The sequence below is a fragment of the Neomonachus schauinslandi genome, chromosome 1, assembly GCF_002201575.2.
Source record: "Neomonachus schauinslandi chromosome 1, ASM220157v2, whole genome shotgun sequence".
Classification (NCBI taxonomy): Eukaryota; Metazoa; Chordata; class Mammalia; order Carnivora; family Phocidae; genus Neomonachus; species Neomonachus schauinslandi.
In genome coordinates, this window is record NC_058403.1 from 116630041 (window position 1) to 116646911 (window position 16871).

Consider the following 16871-nt stretch of genomic DNA (forward strand, 5'->3'; position numbering starts at 1 on the left):
TCTGCAAAGTAAACCCATCTAAAATTAAATGGTATAGTCTATCAACCCCCAAAAGCATAGAATCATTTCCATTAGTTGGCTAAAATAAAGAGAAAAAAGAAAGGTAAATCCAAAGGGTCAACGTACCCATAAGACAAAACAAAACACAAGCTTTGACAATGAGTTCTAGACTTTCTGAGTTTCCAAGCAAAATGGATATTCTTTGGAAATAGTGTTTTACTAAAAGAAACTCCTATGTCCATATTAATTTTTCATTTCTAGTATTTTGCTGGTAGCTGAAGTAATTTACTTCAATCCTAAAGCCAACTGTTTCCCACATCCATGTTAAATAGATAGGATAGGTGAGCATAGAATCTCCACAAAGCAGGTGGACTGAATTGTGTCCCTTCAAATTCATTTGTTGAAGTCCTAACCCCAACATGATGGTATTTGGAGATGGGGTTTTGGGGGAGATAATTAGTTTTTGATGATGTTATTGATATAGGAAAGATGTTGGCATTCAGGGCCGATGGCCAAGAAAGAATTCTTGAGACGTCTTTGGTGCAAAAAGTTGGTTTTATTAAAGCACAGGGACGGGACCAATGGGCAGAAAGAGCTGCACTGAGGTCATGAGGAGTGGCCCATTATATACTTTCAAATTGGGAGGGTACTAGGGATAGCGTAAGTCTCTAAGGAATTTTGGAAGCAAGGTTTCCAGGACCTTGAGGGGGCTAGCTATTGTTAGGAAAAAGTCATTTATTACTGTCTAATAAAGCCTGAGTCATGAGACCCTTCAGATATATACCCGTGGGTCATATTCTTAGGGGATGATTACCAACATATATCTTGGGGGGTAGAGATAAAGGAAGTTTCCAAAGGAATTTTTATATGTTAAAGTAGACTTATAGGATCCTGGGGGGTCAGACTAAGATTGCCTTTTGCCCTCAGCAAAGTGTTAACATAGAGGCAGCTGAGTTCCTAGAGGAATGTCACTCTTCCAATTTCAAGGACTTGTCGGTGGGCTATAAGTAGTACAGAAATTTAGTTTTTCTTTTGCCTTTGTTTCCCACATCATTATGAGGGTGGGTCCCCTACGATGGCATTACTGCCCTTATAAGAGGAGACACCATATGGAGCTTGCTTTTGCACAAGAAAGTAGCCTTCTGAAAGTCAGGAGAAGAGCTCTCATCAGAACCCAACCATGCTGGCATTCTGCTCTTGGGCATGACAGCCTCCAGAACTGTGAGAAATAAATTTCTGTTGTTGCAGCTACCCAGCCTATGGTATTTCAATATGGCAGCCCATATGGTATTTTGTTATGGTAGACTAAGACACATATTTAGATATTGAATGAAACAGTGAATGACCATTGATTGACAATTATCTAGGGTCCAAATGTGTGATAAATAACTTTGAAATCATAAAGGATGAGTTCTTATCTGGAGCTCTAAAATAGCTTCACTTTGTCCACTTAGCAACCTCAACTGTCTCAGTTCCATGCTTCCCATGGTGCCAGACTATCACACAAGTGGCATATGCCATATGTGCCACATGTGACCAGAGCTACAAACAATCCCTTCTCTAAAAGCATCCTATATCTGTGGTTTTTCAGATGATCATCATTACAAAAGCATCCTCTTGTCCAACATTTTGGCGTTTGGCCCTTTTAGCATATTTCTCAACCTACCACAACTAAAAGGCAGTGGCTGAACTTTTCCTTTTTTTTTTCTTCAAAGATTTTTACATTTAATCTCCTATAAATATAAAGTTTTATATATGGGATATGTATTTCATGAAAGAATAACAGCTATCTTTTGAGTATAGTTTTTTGTTGTTTTTTTTTTAAAGATTTTATTTATTTGACAGAGAGAGACACAGCGAGAGAGGGAACACAAGCAGGTGGAGTGGGAGAGGGAGAAGCAGGCCTGCCGCGGAGCAGGGAGCCCGATGCGGGGCTCAATCCCAGGACCCTGGGATCATGGAGCCGAAGGCGGACACTTAACGACTGAGCCACCCATGCGCCCCTGAGTATAGTTTTAAACCAAGAACTGCTCATGTATAGATAATTGAGATTTAAAAGCATAGTTATGCTAGTTTAATATAATAACAATACATTATTAAACATATTTAGGAAAATAAATGATTGTATACTTTCTTGTCCTTGATATCTAACATGAAAGAGTTTACAATAAGCATGATATAATAACTTTTTCGTTTATTCTAATCTCTACTCTCTTCTTTCTCACAAAAACTCAAAGTAAAAACACACACACATAGTCAATAAAATATGAAATACTTAAAGTCTCATCACTTAATGCTTCTAATACTCACCACCTAATTTGGAGTAATGCTGCTTTATGAACATTTCTAACAATGCGAGCTTGAGAAAAAGAGAAAATGAAAAGATCACCTTCTATCTCCAATCCTGTACTGTGATTAAACACTGCTAGGAGCTTTACCTTGACCTATAAATTCTCTCCTCTGATATAGAAGTCTGTTGCAAGACTGTTTCTTTTAGTTTCTGTTCCCTAATGACATGATTTGTATTTCCAGGAGAGAACATTATTAAAATATTCCCCAGTATTAAGGGTTATTAATATCCCCACTCTTTTGTTCCCAGCTGGGCCTGAATTCACGAACACCTATGATGGAGAACTTTACTTCTTGAGTACGGTCATCTCAAGTGTTCAGAATTTCTGATGTATAAGAATTTTTTATATTAATATCTACCTTATCTTCAGGCCATTTCCTTGTCTACATGGAAATTTAGAATAATTTCCTTCCCCCATTACATTTTGTTCCTTCAAGGTATTTTATAATCAGAGTGCATGTTCCTCTCTCTTAGTGAGGTTTCCTTGTTTCAGGCAGAATATATTAAGTCTCTCTAGCCTAATCCTCTGGATCTTGTGTTATGCCACTTGTTTCTTGTATATTGGTGGCATGGAGATAAGAAAGGAACGTTATATCTAAGTTGGGAACCCAGGGATAAAAGCCAGGCTATAGTTTTCTTCATCCCACCCTGCGTCCAATTTCTAAGATTCTTTTAATGTATGAATAAAAATTTGGAAGTTTAGATACAGTAAATATTATAAAAAGTGGACAATTGAAATGTACGTGGTTCAAACCATCTTATAAAAACAACCAAATCCCTACCTCATTGACTTATTCTTGCTGTCATTATAAATGTTTATTTGCCCTGTTATCTGATATAACAGGGCCCATAAGTGTCTTGTAAGTCTTGTGTTACCCAAGAGAGATCTTCCATTTTAACTTTATTACTTTACTATTTGTGCTTTTATTTATTCTTCATTAAAGTCTTCATCTCTGTTTCTATTTGTGTCATTACACTTTGATTTGAAATTTTAACATAACTCTTCTTGCAAATACATTTAATGTAGATTCATAAAAATTCACTTAGCATATTGTTATTAAAGAAGAAAAAAAGCAGGTTTAATAGGTAGCTTAGATTATAGAATTTATTATAGTATGTACTCAGGCTAGAGTAATTCTTAAATGTTAGTTAATTATTTATTAATTTCAATAGTCCATAAGCTTGGTTTTCCTTATTGTCTGACACATTTGATTTTTTAAAAGTAATTGTGCCTGGAAAAAAAATTTTTGTAGATATACACAATATCATTCTAAAATTTTATGGAAAGGCAAAAGACCTAGAATAGTTAAAATAATTCTGAAAACAAACGATAAGAATCATCCTATCCAATAATTAAAGCCTACTATATATCTACAGTAATCAAGACACAGTGCCATTAGATGAGGGACAGACAGAGATAAATGGAATAGAATGGAGAACCCAGGAATAGATCCACACACATATGCCCAACTGATTTTTGACAAAGTTGCAAAGGCAATTCAATGAAAACATTAGATATCCATAGGCAAAAAAAAAAAAGGAATCTCAACCTAAACTTCACACCTTATACAAAAATTAATTCAAATAATCAGGGACTTAAATGTAAAATGTAAAGTTATACAACTTTTAGAAACAAATTTTAAAAAGATAGGGGAAAATCTTTGGGAACTAGAGCTAAGTGAAGAATTCTTAGACTTGACTCCAAACATGATTCATAAAAGGAAAAATCAACAGATTAGACTTCATCAACAAAAAGCTATGAAATGGGAGGACATATTTGCAAACCATATATCCAACAAAGGATATTACCTAGAATGTATAAAGAACTCTCAAAACTCAACATCCAAAAATCCAATAACTCAATTAGAAAATGAGATTTAGGGGCACCTAGGTGGCTCATACTTTAAGTATCTGCCTTCAGCTCAGGTCATGATCCCAGGGTCCTGGGATCAAGCCCCGCATCGGGCTCCCTGCTCAGTGGAAAGCCTGCTTCTCCCTCTCCCACTCCCCCTGCTTGTGTTCCCTCTCTCACTGTATCTCTCTCTGTCAAATAAGTAAATAAAATCTTAAAAAAAAAAAAAGAAAAGATTTAAAAAAAAGATTAAAAAAAAAAAGAAAATGAGATAAAGATATGAAGAGCCATTTCACCCAAGAAGGTATAAAGATAACAAATAGGAGGACAAATAAGAGGAGCAAGATGGCGGAGGAGTAGGAGACCTAAATTTCATCTGGTCCCAGGAATTCAGCTAGATAGTTATCAAACCATTCAGAACACCAACAAACTCAACAGGAGATCAAAGAAAAGAAGAGCAGCCACTCTCTGAACAGAAAAGCAACCACTTTCTGGAAGGTCAGACGTGCAGAGAAGTGAATCCGAGGGGATATTTGGGAAGATAGACGGCGGGGGTGGGGGGGGAGCCTCCATCAGCCAATACTGGCAAGTAATAGAGCAGCGGAGCACAAAATCAGAACTTTTAGAAGTCGGCTCTGCTGAGGGACATTGCTCCAGTGGCTAAGCAGGGGGTGGAACCCTCACTGGGACAGTGTGGTCTCAGGACCCTCAGGGTCACAGGAAGACCAGGGGTGCCTGAGTGCAGCAGAGCTCCCAGGTATCAGAGTGGGGAAGCCGGCTGCAGAGACGGAGCCGAGGAGTGGGCTCTCAGCTCAGTGTTGCCAGAAACCATGATCTGCAGCACAGTTGGGCCACTGCTCTTCCAGCAGGGACCCAACAAGCGGCAGATCTGGGGAGACTCCCCTTCCTCCCCCAGGAGGAGTGGCGCAGGAGTGCACCGCAGGTATCTGCTGAGTTTGGAGACTCCATATGGGGTAGTGTGCCAGAGATAGAAACGCTCGGTCACAGGCCGCGTGAGCACAGAGTGTGGCCGGAGACCAGGGAGACGGGAGTGATTGACTGCTTTTCTCTGGGGGCGCACTAAGGAGTGGGGCCCTGAGGTCTCGGCTCCTCCAGGGTGTAGATTGGGAGGCCACCATTTTCACTCTCGTCCTCCAAAGCTGTACGGAAAGCTTGCAGGGAACAAAAGCACCCAAGAGCAAACCAGAGCAGATTGCTCAGCCCTGGCAAGGGTGGGGCAATCCCGTCTCTGGCAAAGACATTTGGGAACCATGGCAACAAGCCCCTCCCCCAGAAGATCAGCAAGAACAGCCAGCCAAGACCAAGTTTACCGATCAGTGAGAACAGCAGAACTCCAGCACAAGGGGAATACAGTGCATAGAATTCATGGCTTTTTTTCCCCCATGATTCTTTAGTCTTTCAGAGTTAATTTTTTAAATTTTCTTTATTTTTTTCTTTTTCTATTGTTTTAGTTGAATTTTTCTTCTTTCCCTTTTCAACCAACATCTTATCAATTCCTTTCTTAAAATCTTTTTTAATTTTCATTTTTGCAGTCATATTCTATCTCTTCATTGTATTTAACCTTATTTTTTGAGTATATATAAGTTTTACTTTCTTTAAAATTTTGGGATACAGTTTCTTCTAACAGACCAAAATATATACCCTAAATCTAGTGTATGATGTTGTCCTAGTCTCCCACATGATTCACATTCTCTTTTTTTTTTAATTTTTTTTCATTCTTCTTTGAATCAACTTCTTATCAATTCCTTTTTTAAAATCTTTTTTAATTTTCATCTTTACAGTCATATTCCATCCCTCCATTATATTTACCCTTATTTGTGTGTGTATATGTATAGATAGATAGATAGATAGATAGATAGATAGATAGATAGATAGATACAAGTTTTTCTTTCTTTAAAATTTTAGGAGGCAATTTCTTCTAACAGACCAAAATACACCCAAAATCTAGTGTGTGGCTCTGTTATATTCACCAGCCTGATCATATACTTTTTTTTTTTTCCTCTTTCTTTTCCCCCCAGTTTGGGGTCTCTTCTGATTTGTTTAGTGTATATTTTTCTGGGGTTGTTGTTACCCTTTTAGCATTTTGTTCTCTCATTCATCTATTCTCCTCTGGACAAAATGGCAAGATGGAAAAAATCACCTCAAAAAAAAAAGAACAAGAGGCAGTACCGACCATCAGGGACCTAATCAATACAGACATTAGTAAGATGTGGGAACTAGAGTTCAGAATGACGATTATAAAGATACTAGCTGGGCTCGAAAAGAGCATAGACGAGACTAGAGAATCCCTTTCTGGAGAAATAAAAGAACTAAAATCTAACCAAGTTGAAATCAAAAAGGCTATTAATGAGGTGCAATAAAAAATGAACGCTCTAACTGCTAGGATAAATTAGTCAGAAGAGAGAATTAATGATACAGAAGACCAAATGATGGAGAATAAAGAAGCTGAGAAAAAGAAAGATAAATAACTACTGGATCACGAGGTGAGAATTCAAGAGATAAGTGACACCATAAGATGAAACAATATTAGAATAATTGGGATCCCAGAAGAAGAAGAAAGAGAGAGAGGGGCAGAAGGTATAGTGGAGCAAATTATAGCAGAGAACTTCCCTAATTTGGGGAAGGAAACAGGCATCAAAATCCAGGACGCACAGAGAACCCCCCTCAAAATCAATAAAAATAGGTCAACACCCCGACATCTAATAGTAAAACTTACAAGTCTCAGAGACAAAGAGAAAATCCTGAAAGCAGCTCAGGACAAGAGGTTGGTAACCTACAATGGTAGAAACATTAGATTGGCAGCAGACCTATCCACAGAGACCTGGCAGGCCAGAAAGGACTGGCATGATATATTCAGAGCACTAAATGAGAAAAATATGCAGCCAAGAATACTATATCCAGCTAAGCTGTCACTGAAAATAGAAGGAGAGATAAAAAGCTTCCAGGACAAACAAAAACTAAAGGAATTTGCAAGCACGAAACGAGCCCTACAAGAAATCTTGAAAGGGGTCCTCTAAGCAAAGAGAGAGCCTAAAAGCAACATAGACCAGAAAGGAACAGAGACAATATACAGTAACAGTCACCTTACAGGCAATACAATGGCACTAAATTCATATCTTTCAATAGTTACTCTGAATGTAAATGGGCTAAATGCCCCAATCAAAAGACACAGTCTATCATATTGGATAAAAAAATAAGACCCATCAATATGCTGTCTGCAAGAGACGCATTTTAGACTTAAAGGCACCTCCAGATTGAAAGTGAAGGGGTGGAGGGGCGCCTGGGTGTCTCAGTCGTTAAGCGTCTGCCTTCGGCTCAGGTCATGATCCCGGGGTCCTGGGATCGAGCCCCGCATCAGGCTCCCTGCTCGGCAGGACGCCTGCTTCTCCCTCTCCCACTCCCCCTGCTTGTGTTCCCTCTCTCGCTGTGTCTCTCTCTGTCAAATAAATAAATAAAATCTTTAAAAAAAAAAAAAAGAAAGTGAAGGGGTGGAAAACCATTTCATTTACCATGCTAATGGACATCAAAAGAAAGCTGGGGTGGCAATCCTTATATCAGACTAATTAGATTTTAAACCAAAGACTATAATAAGAGATGAGGAAGGACACTACATCATACTTAAAGGGTCTATCCAACAAGAAGATCTAACAATTGTAAATATCTATGCCCCTAACATGGGAGCAGCCAATTATATAAGCCAATTAATAACAAAATCAAAGAAACACATCAACAATAATACAATAATAGTAGGGGACTTTAACACCCCCCTCACTAAAATGGACAGATCATCCAAGCAAAACATCAGCAAGGAAATAAAGGCTTTAAATGACACACTGGACCAGATGGACTTCATAGATATATTCAGATCATTCCATCCCAAAGCAACAGAATACACGTTCTTCTCTAGTGCACATGGAACATTCTCCAGAATAGATCACAACCTGGGTCACAAATCAGGTTTCAACCAATAAAGATTGGGATCATTCCCTGCATATTTTTGAACCACAATGCTTTGAAACTAGAATTCAACCACAAGAGGAAAGTTGGAAAGAACTCAAATACATGGAGGCTAAAGAGCATCCTACTAAAGAATGAATGAATCAACCAGGAAATTAAAGAATAATTTAAAAAATTCATGGGAACCAATGAAAATGAAAACACAACTGTTCAAAATCTTTGGGATGCAGCAAAGGGAGTCCTAAGAGGAAAGTATATAGCAATACAAGCCTTTCTCAAGAAACAAGAAAGGTCTCAAATACACAACCTAACCCTACACCTAAAGGAGCTGGACAGAAAACAGCAAATAAAGCCTAAACCCAGCAGGAGAAGAGAAATAATAAAGATCAGAGCAGAAATCAATGAAATAGAAACCAAAAGAACCGTAGAACAGATCAACAAAACTAGGAGCTGGTTCTTTGAAAGAATTAACAAGATTGATAAACCCCTGGCCAGACTTATCAAAAAGAAAAGAGAAAGGACCCAAATCAACAAAATCATGAATGAAAAAGGAGAGATCACAACCATCACCAAAGAAATACAAACAATTATAAGAACATATTATGAGCAACTCTATCCAGCAAATTAGATAATCTGGAAGAAATGGATGCATTCCTAGAGATGTATCAACTACCAAAACTGAACCAGGAAGAAAGAGAAAACCTGAACAGACCCATAACCACTAAGGAAATTGAAGCAGACATCAAAAATCTCCCAACAAATGAGCCCAGGGCCATATGGCTTCCCAGGGGAATTCTACCAAACATTTCAAGAAGAAGTAATACCTATTCTTCTGAAACTGTTCCAAAGAATAGAAATGGAAGGAAAACTTCCAAACTCATTTTATGAGGCCACCATTACCTTGATCCCCAAACCAGACAAAGACCCCATCAAAAAGAATTACAGACCAATATCCCTGATGAATGTGGATGCAAAAATTCTCACCAAAATACTAGCCAATAGAATCCAACAGTACATTAAAAGGATTATTCACCACGACCAAGTGGGATTTATTCCTGGGCTGCAAGATTGGTTCAACATCTGCAAATCAATCAATGTGATACAATACATTAATAAAAGAAAGAACAAGAACCATATGATCCTCTCAGTAGATGCAGAAAATGCATCTGACAAAGTACAGCATCCTTTCTTGATCAAAACTCTTCACAGTGTAGGTATAGAGGGTACATAGCTCAATATCATAAAAGCCATCAGTGAAAAATCCACAATGAATATCATACTCAATGGGGAAAAACTGAGAGCTTTCCCCCTAAGGTCAGGAACACGGCAGGGATGTCCACTATCACCACTGCTATTCAACATAGTATTAGAAGTCCTAGCCTCAGCAATCAGACAACAAAAAGAAATAAAAGGCATCCAAATCAGCAAAGAAGAAGTGAAACTCTCACTTTTTGCAGATGATATGATACATTATGTGGAAAACCCAGAAGACTCTATCCCAGAACTGCTAGAACTCATACAGGAATTCAGTCAAGTGGCAGGATATAAAATCAATGCACAGAAATCAGTGGCATTCCTATACACCAACAACAAGACAAGAAAGAGAAATTAAGGAGTCAATCCCATTTATAATTGCACCCAAAACCATAAGATACCTAGGAATAAATCCAACCAAAGAGGCAAAGGATCTGTACTCAGAAAACTATAGAATACTCATGAAAGAAATTGAGGAAGACACAAAGAAATGGAAAAACGTTCCATGCTCATGAATTGGAAGAACAAATATTGTGAAAATGTCTATGCTACCTAGAGCAGTCTACACATTCAATGCAATCCCTATCAAAATACCATCCACTTTTTTCAAAGAAATGGAACAAATAATCCTAAAATTTGTATGGAACCAGAAAAGACCCCGAATAGCCAGAGGAATGTTGGGGAAAAAAAAAAAAAGCAAAGCTGGTGGCATCACAATTCCAGACTTCAAGCTCTATTACAAAGCTATAATCATCAAGACAGTATGGTACTGGCACAAAAACAGACACATAGATCAATGGAACAGAATAGAGAGCCCAGAAATGGACCCTCAACTCTATGGTCAACTAATCTTCAACAAAGCAGGAAAATATGTCCAATGGAAAAGACAGCCTCTTCAACAAATGGTGTTGGGAAAATTGGACAGCCACATGCAGAAGAATGAAACTGGACCATTTCCTTACACCACACACAAAAATAGACTCAAAATGGTTGAAACACCTAAATGTGAGACAGGAGTCCATCAAAATCCTTGAGGAGAACACAGGCAGCAACCTCTTCGACCTCAGCCGCAGCAACTTCTTCCTAGAAACATTGCCAAAGGCAAGGGAAGGGCAAAAATGAACTCTTGGGACTTCATCAAGATAAAAAGCTTTTGCACAGCAAAGGAAACAGTCAACAAAACCAAAAGACAACCAACAGAATGGGAGAAGATATTTGCAAATGACATATCAGATAAAGGGCTAGTATCCAAAATCTATAAAGAATTTACCAAACTCAACACCCAAAGAACAAATAATACAATCAAGAAATGGACAGAAGACATGAACAGACATTTCTGCAAAGAAGATATCCAAACAGCCAACAGACACATGAAAAAGTGCTCAATATCACTTGGCATCAGGGAAATACAAATCAAAACCCCAATGAGATACCACCTTACACCAGTCAGAATGGCTAAAATTAACAACTCAGGAAACAACAGATGTTGGCGAGGATGTGGAGAAACGGGAACCCTCCTACACTGTTGGTGGGAATGCAAGCTGGTGCAGCCACTCTGGAAAACAGTATGGAGTTTCCTCAAAAAGTTGAAAATAGAGCTACCCTATGACCCAGCAATTGCACTACTGGGTATTTACCCCAAAGATACAAATGTAGTGATCCGAAGGGGCACATGCACCCCAATGTTTATAGCAGTAATGTCCACAATAGCCAAATTATGGAAAAAGCTTAGATGTCCATCAACAGATGAATGGATAAAGAAGATGTGGTATATATATATACACACAAAGGATATTATGCAGCCATCAAAAAAATGAAATCTTGCCATCTGCAATGACGTGGATGGAACTAGAAGATATTATGCTAAGCAAAATAAGTCAATCAGGGAAAGACAAGTATCATATGATCTCACTGATATGAGGAATTTGAGAAACAAGACAGAGGATCATAGGGGAAGGGAGGGGAAAATGAAACAAGATGAAACCAGAGAGGGAGACAAACCATAAGAGACTCTTAATCTCAGGAAACAAACTGAGGGTTGCTGGAGTGGAGGGGTGTGGGAGTGATGCGGTGGTTGAGTGATGGACACTGGGGAGGGTATGTACTATGGCGAGTGCTGTGAATTGTGTAAGACTGATGAATCACAGACCTGTACCCCTGAAACAAATACATTATATATTTAAAAAAATTTTTTAATAATAAAAACTGTAACAAAATTTTTAAAAAGATAACAAATAAGCCCATTAAAAAATGTTCAACATCATTAGTTATTAGAAAAATGCAAATTAAGGGCTCCACACTGGTCGTGGAGCCTACTTGAAAAATAAGTAAATAAAAGAAAAGAAAGAAACATGCAAATTAAAACCGCAATAAGCTATTACCACACACCTATCAGAATGGTGAAAATAAAAATAGTGACATTAAATGCTGGTGAGGATGCAGAGAAAATGAATGACTTCTATATTTCTGGTGGGAATATAAATGGTGTCTAGCCACTCTGGCAAACAGTTTGGTAATTTCTCTTAAAAATATGCAATCAGTGATTACACTCCTGGGCATTTACCACAGAGAAATGAAAACTTATGTTTACATACATACACAGCAGCCTTTTTTGTAATAAACTGGAAATCCAGATGTCCCTTCAACAGGTAGATGGTTAAACAAACTGTGGAACATATAGTGGATTACTACTCAGCAATAAAAAGGGATAAACTATTGATACATTCAGCAACCTGCATGAATATCCAGGAAATTATTCTGAGTGAAAAAGGCCAATTCCAAAAAACTACATACTGCATGATTCCATTTGATTCTTGAACTGGCAGTTATAGAAATGGTGAATTGATTACTGGTTGCCAGAAATTAAGGAGGGAGTGTGTGGGAAGGAAGTATATGTAGTCATAAACGGGCAACATGGGGGACGTTGGTGGTGATGGGAATGTATTCTATCTTGACTGCATCAATATCAAAATCCTGGCTGTGATATTATACTGGTTTTGCAAGATGTTATCACTGGGGGGAAAGTGGGGAAGGGCAAACAAGAAGTATGCTATTTCTCACAACAGCATATGAATCTACAGTTATCTCAAAAAGTTTAATTTTAAAAAGTAATTGTGTTTTTTAGTAAATTGTAAAGATGAATACAGACAGGAAAATGAGAATGAGATTCATGCAGATGTTCATTTTCTCTTATTCTCTCTTGGTTTTTCCTGTAAGGTTTACGAGGAGCAATAGCATTTGCCCTGGCTATTCGGGACACAGAATCTCAGCCCAAACAAATGATGTTTACCACCACACTGCTCCTTGTGTTCTTCACAGTCTGGGTGTTTGGAGGAGGAACAACTCCCATGCTGACTTGGCTTCAGATCAGGTGAGTGGCATGTTTAACAAAGGATATGATTAAAAGGCATGGCTGCACTATTTCATTTCTGGTGTTGCTGATTTGGTCCAGAGTACAATGGCAGGTCTATAACATTAACTTTCCCTGGGGTGAAGTTGACCTTCATTCACAAGGTAAAACCTTCTGTCATCTCCTAGACCTATCACCAACTGAACTGACTTTTCCAAGAGTCCTAGAAATCTCAGGCTGATGTCTGTTTATAGTCTGTCTCTAGAAATGAATTTATTTATCTATGAATTCTTCCATTCAACAGTATTTATTGAATACAATGTAATATGTTCTGGAGTATACAAAAATGAGAAACATGTAAGTCTTGTCCTCAAGATATTCACAATTCAACAGGATTTATACAAAAAATCTGTAATACCAAGGAGAAAGTAAATTTGTTTTGTTTTTAATTCCTTATAGCACTTAGGATAGAATTAGGGACACAGAAAGTACTTAAATATATTTGATTAGTGAACCATATGTTTAGCCAGAGGGCTCCTATAGACACAGTTTAGACAATTTCTCAAAGGAAAAGGCAATGAAGCTTCAGTCAGGGGAACCTCCAAGAAGTACCTGGAAGAGGATCACTATAAACCTAAAGTATATAGATAGTGGATAGTGGCATCCATTGATTTTAAATAGATGTCATAGCTTATGCAGTCTCTTGATATCCAGAATAGCAGGGAGAGCGGAGTATAATAATGGGACTTTAGGCAGGTTAGAATGATTATCTAGGTTATACAGCAGGGCCCAATAAGGAAGGACAGTGATGTCAACCATAGCATCCACAGGTGAAGGGTCTGGAGGTCCAACATTATTATGGCCTTGTCAGGTCATGGAGATGCCCCAGCGGGAATTAGCTCCAAATGGCCCAATTGATTCAAGGCCAGACTTGGCGACCAGCCAGGAGGGGAGACCATTAAAGGAAAATCTATTTTTAAATGTTGTTGTCTTTATTTAAGTATATCTTTGACCTGGGTTCTCATTTTCAGATCCCCAAATGTAACAGTACTTTAGGTAAATCACATTTTATTTCTCAGTGCCATACATCTTAATGATCTTGCAATCCTTCCTTGGTCTCCACTCAGTCTCTGTAAGGCAATTCCATACCCATCACATCTAACAAGAAAAGATCCATCTGACTGGAAAATGACTTCCAAGAAGATTCAGACAAGGATTCTTATGCCAGTACCAACACAGTGCCTAGGACACAGTAGGATTAAATAAATAATTGCTATATGAAACATTAAATGAATATAACCACAATGTAAATTGCTTTTTGTTAAGCACTTACTGATAATTTTCTATCTATTTGACAAAGAGGAAATAGAAACAGGACTCAAAGCTTTAATAAAAGAGAGCTTATGCTTAAACTGGGCCAAGTAACCATACATTAAACCAAATTCAAGGAAATAAAGAACTTCTTGAAGTACTGTGACTATTGATAAACACATTAAAGGGCTTTGACCAAAGGTGAATGGAGAGTGTTTTGAAATGCTTGTTGAATTATTTTCTAGGCATATAAATGTGACCTGCAATTTCCTTCGCAGTAGTAGCTTCCTGTAGGTTCCTGTGGATGAGCATACATACTGCATTAAACTCTACAGCACTGGGTCCCCTGTGAACTGTTAGCAAGATAGTGGTGTGTTCAGGTTTCTGGAAAATAAATTTCAGTAGGTGGATCCATGCATGGAAATATTAGGGCTTAGAAAACAAAAGTTAGAGGATACTAATCCGTACAAGATAAAAGTATTAACTACCCCATCAGGTAAATTAGAATATTCAGAACATGAAGTACTGATATCAGCATTTTCCTAGAGTAATTAAAATGTCACTTATTTTCTACTGTTGTCTTTCTTACCCTGAAGAGGTCGCCCCCCAAATCAATAATATGTTTTACCCTAAAGTGTTTACCTAATTCTCCTATAGTGTTTTCCAAAGGTATCCATTGATTTCAAATAGATCATAGCTTATGCAGTCTCTTGATACCCAGAACCGTATAGTAATCCAGGGAGTATAATAATGGGACTTTAGGCAGGTTAGAATGATTATCTAGGTTATACAACAGGGCCCAATAAGGAAGGATAGTGATGTCAACTATAGCATCCACAGGTAAGGGGTCTGGAGGTCAGTTTAGGCCAGCATTATTATGGCCTACTGGGGGTTATCAGGTCATAGAGATGCCCCAATGAAAATTAGCTCCAAATTGCCCGACTGATTCAAGGCCAGACTTCGTGGCCAGCCAGGAGGGGAGAGCATTAAAAGCAGGGCTGTGATATATTTAGGGAAAGGGGCTGACGGGGCTCCAATATAATAGGCAAGGTGGAAATCTCAGCTGGGAACTAGAGTGTTAAATCTGGAATTGGTAGAAATCCAGTCAGAGAGATCACAGACCCAGTCATGAGAAAATCAGAGAAGGAAAACTGAAATTCATAGATATGTAAGTACCCAGGAAGTCAACTCAGGCAGACAGGAAAGACCAAGGTGAGACCAGTGGTTCTCAAACTTCAGTGAGCATCGGAATTGCCTGGAGGGCTCATTAACCCCCAGAGTGCTGGGCCCCTGCCCCAGTGTTTCTGATCTAATAGATCTGGGTCAGGGCCTAAGAATTTGCATTTCTACCACATTCCAGGCAATGGTAATGCTTCTGGTTCCAAGGCCACACCTTGATAACCACTGGGTGAGACTTCCTAACCCCAGGTGAAGATGGGGCTAATAATAAATACTACCAGATTTGGTGGGAGTTGCCCAGGTCCAGGCACACCTAAGCCCTCAATTTAAACTCTTTACTGGAAGGAGGCAGGGGCTAACTTGAGATGGAAGAGTCACAATGCATTGATTAATGGGAGAGAAATAGAACATAATAGAATAAACATAAAAGAATAGGAACAGGGGCCCCTGGGTGGCTCAGTTGGTTAGGTGTCCAGCTCTTGATTTTGGCTCAGGTCATGATCTCAGGGTTGTGAGATCGAGCCCCTCATTAGTCTCCACTTTGGGCGTGGAGCCTGCTTGGGATTCTCTCTCTCCCTCTCCCTCTGCCCCTCCCCCACAACAAAAAAGGAAAAAATTTTATTTTTTATTTTTATTTTTTTTAAGATTTTATTTATTTATTTGATAGAGAGGGAGAGACGAGAGAGGGAACACAAGCAGGGGGAGTGAGAGGGAGAAGCAGGCTTTCCGCGGAGCAGGGAGCCCGATGCGGGTCTCGATCCCAGGACGCTGGGATCACGACCTGAGTCGAAGGCAGATGCTTAACAACTGAGCCACCCAGGGACCCCAAGAAAAAGAAATTTTAAAAAAAGAATAGGAACATAAGTTAATGTGTGTACAAATGTACACACAAACATGACATAAATTTAGTTCAACCATGTATTAATGATATCATCATCATATGCTCTACTTCCCTATCATGGTTTATAGTGTTGTCAAAGAAATCTTCAGTTCCATCATAGCTTTTAAATGATAGTTGTCCTTTATTTAGACTGTATTTATCAAGGCTTTGCTTGTTTACAGAGCAACACCTCATTAACCAACTTTCATGTCAGACTCTTTCTATAAAATACCAGAATATAAGTTAATTGGAGCTTTAATAAAATGACATGAATGGAGGAGCCCAAGAAGCAGGAATGAAAATGTGATAATGAATAAACACAAACATCCTCACTTGGTATATAATTTATTTATACACTTTACATTGCCTTCCTTTCTTGATTTCTTTTAATTTTACATCTTTTGTTTTAAATTATTAGTATGTACTTGAGTTAGTTTTTACCCCAATAAAATGTGCCATTTAGCCTCAAACTACCATAGTAGGATGCAGATAAAATGTTTTAGATGAGGTAACAATTGATAGTATTACTATGAATTGCACTTTGGTGGAAATGACTTTAAAACAGCAATGATTCTGTGCTTAGGGAAATTCAGAATGATCTTTACATAATCCAAAGCAATCTAAACATTTAATGCAATCCCTATCAAAATACCACCAGCATTTTTCACAGAGCCAAAACAAACAATTCTAAAATTTGTGTGGAACCAGAAAAGACCCC

At 38.4% G+C, this 16871-nt stretch overlaps 1 protein-coding gene across 1 annotated transcript in view; it reads left to right on the forward strand.

Annotated features, from left to right (window-relative positions):
• SLC9A9 (solute carrier family 9 member A9) overlaps nucleotides 1–16871 on the forward strand; it is a 554145-nt gene that overhangs the window by 340713 nt on the left and 196561 nt on the right. The window contains exon 12 of the mRNA XM_021678860.1: nucleotides 12651–12804. Coding sequence (XP_021534535.1) covers nucleotides 12651–12804 — 154 coding nt within the window. The remainder of the gene's footprint in view (nucleotides 1–12650; nucleotides 12805–16871) is intronic.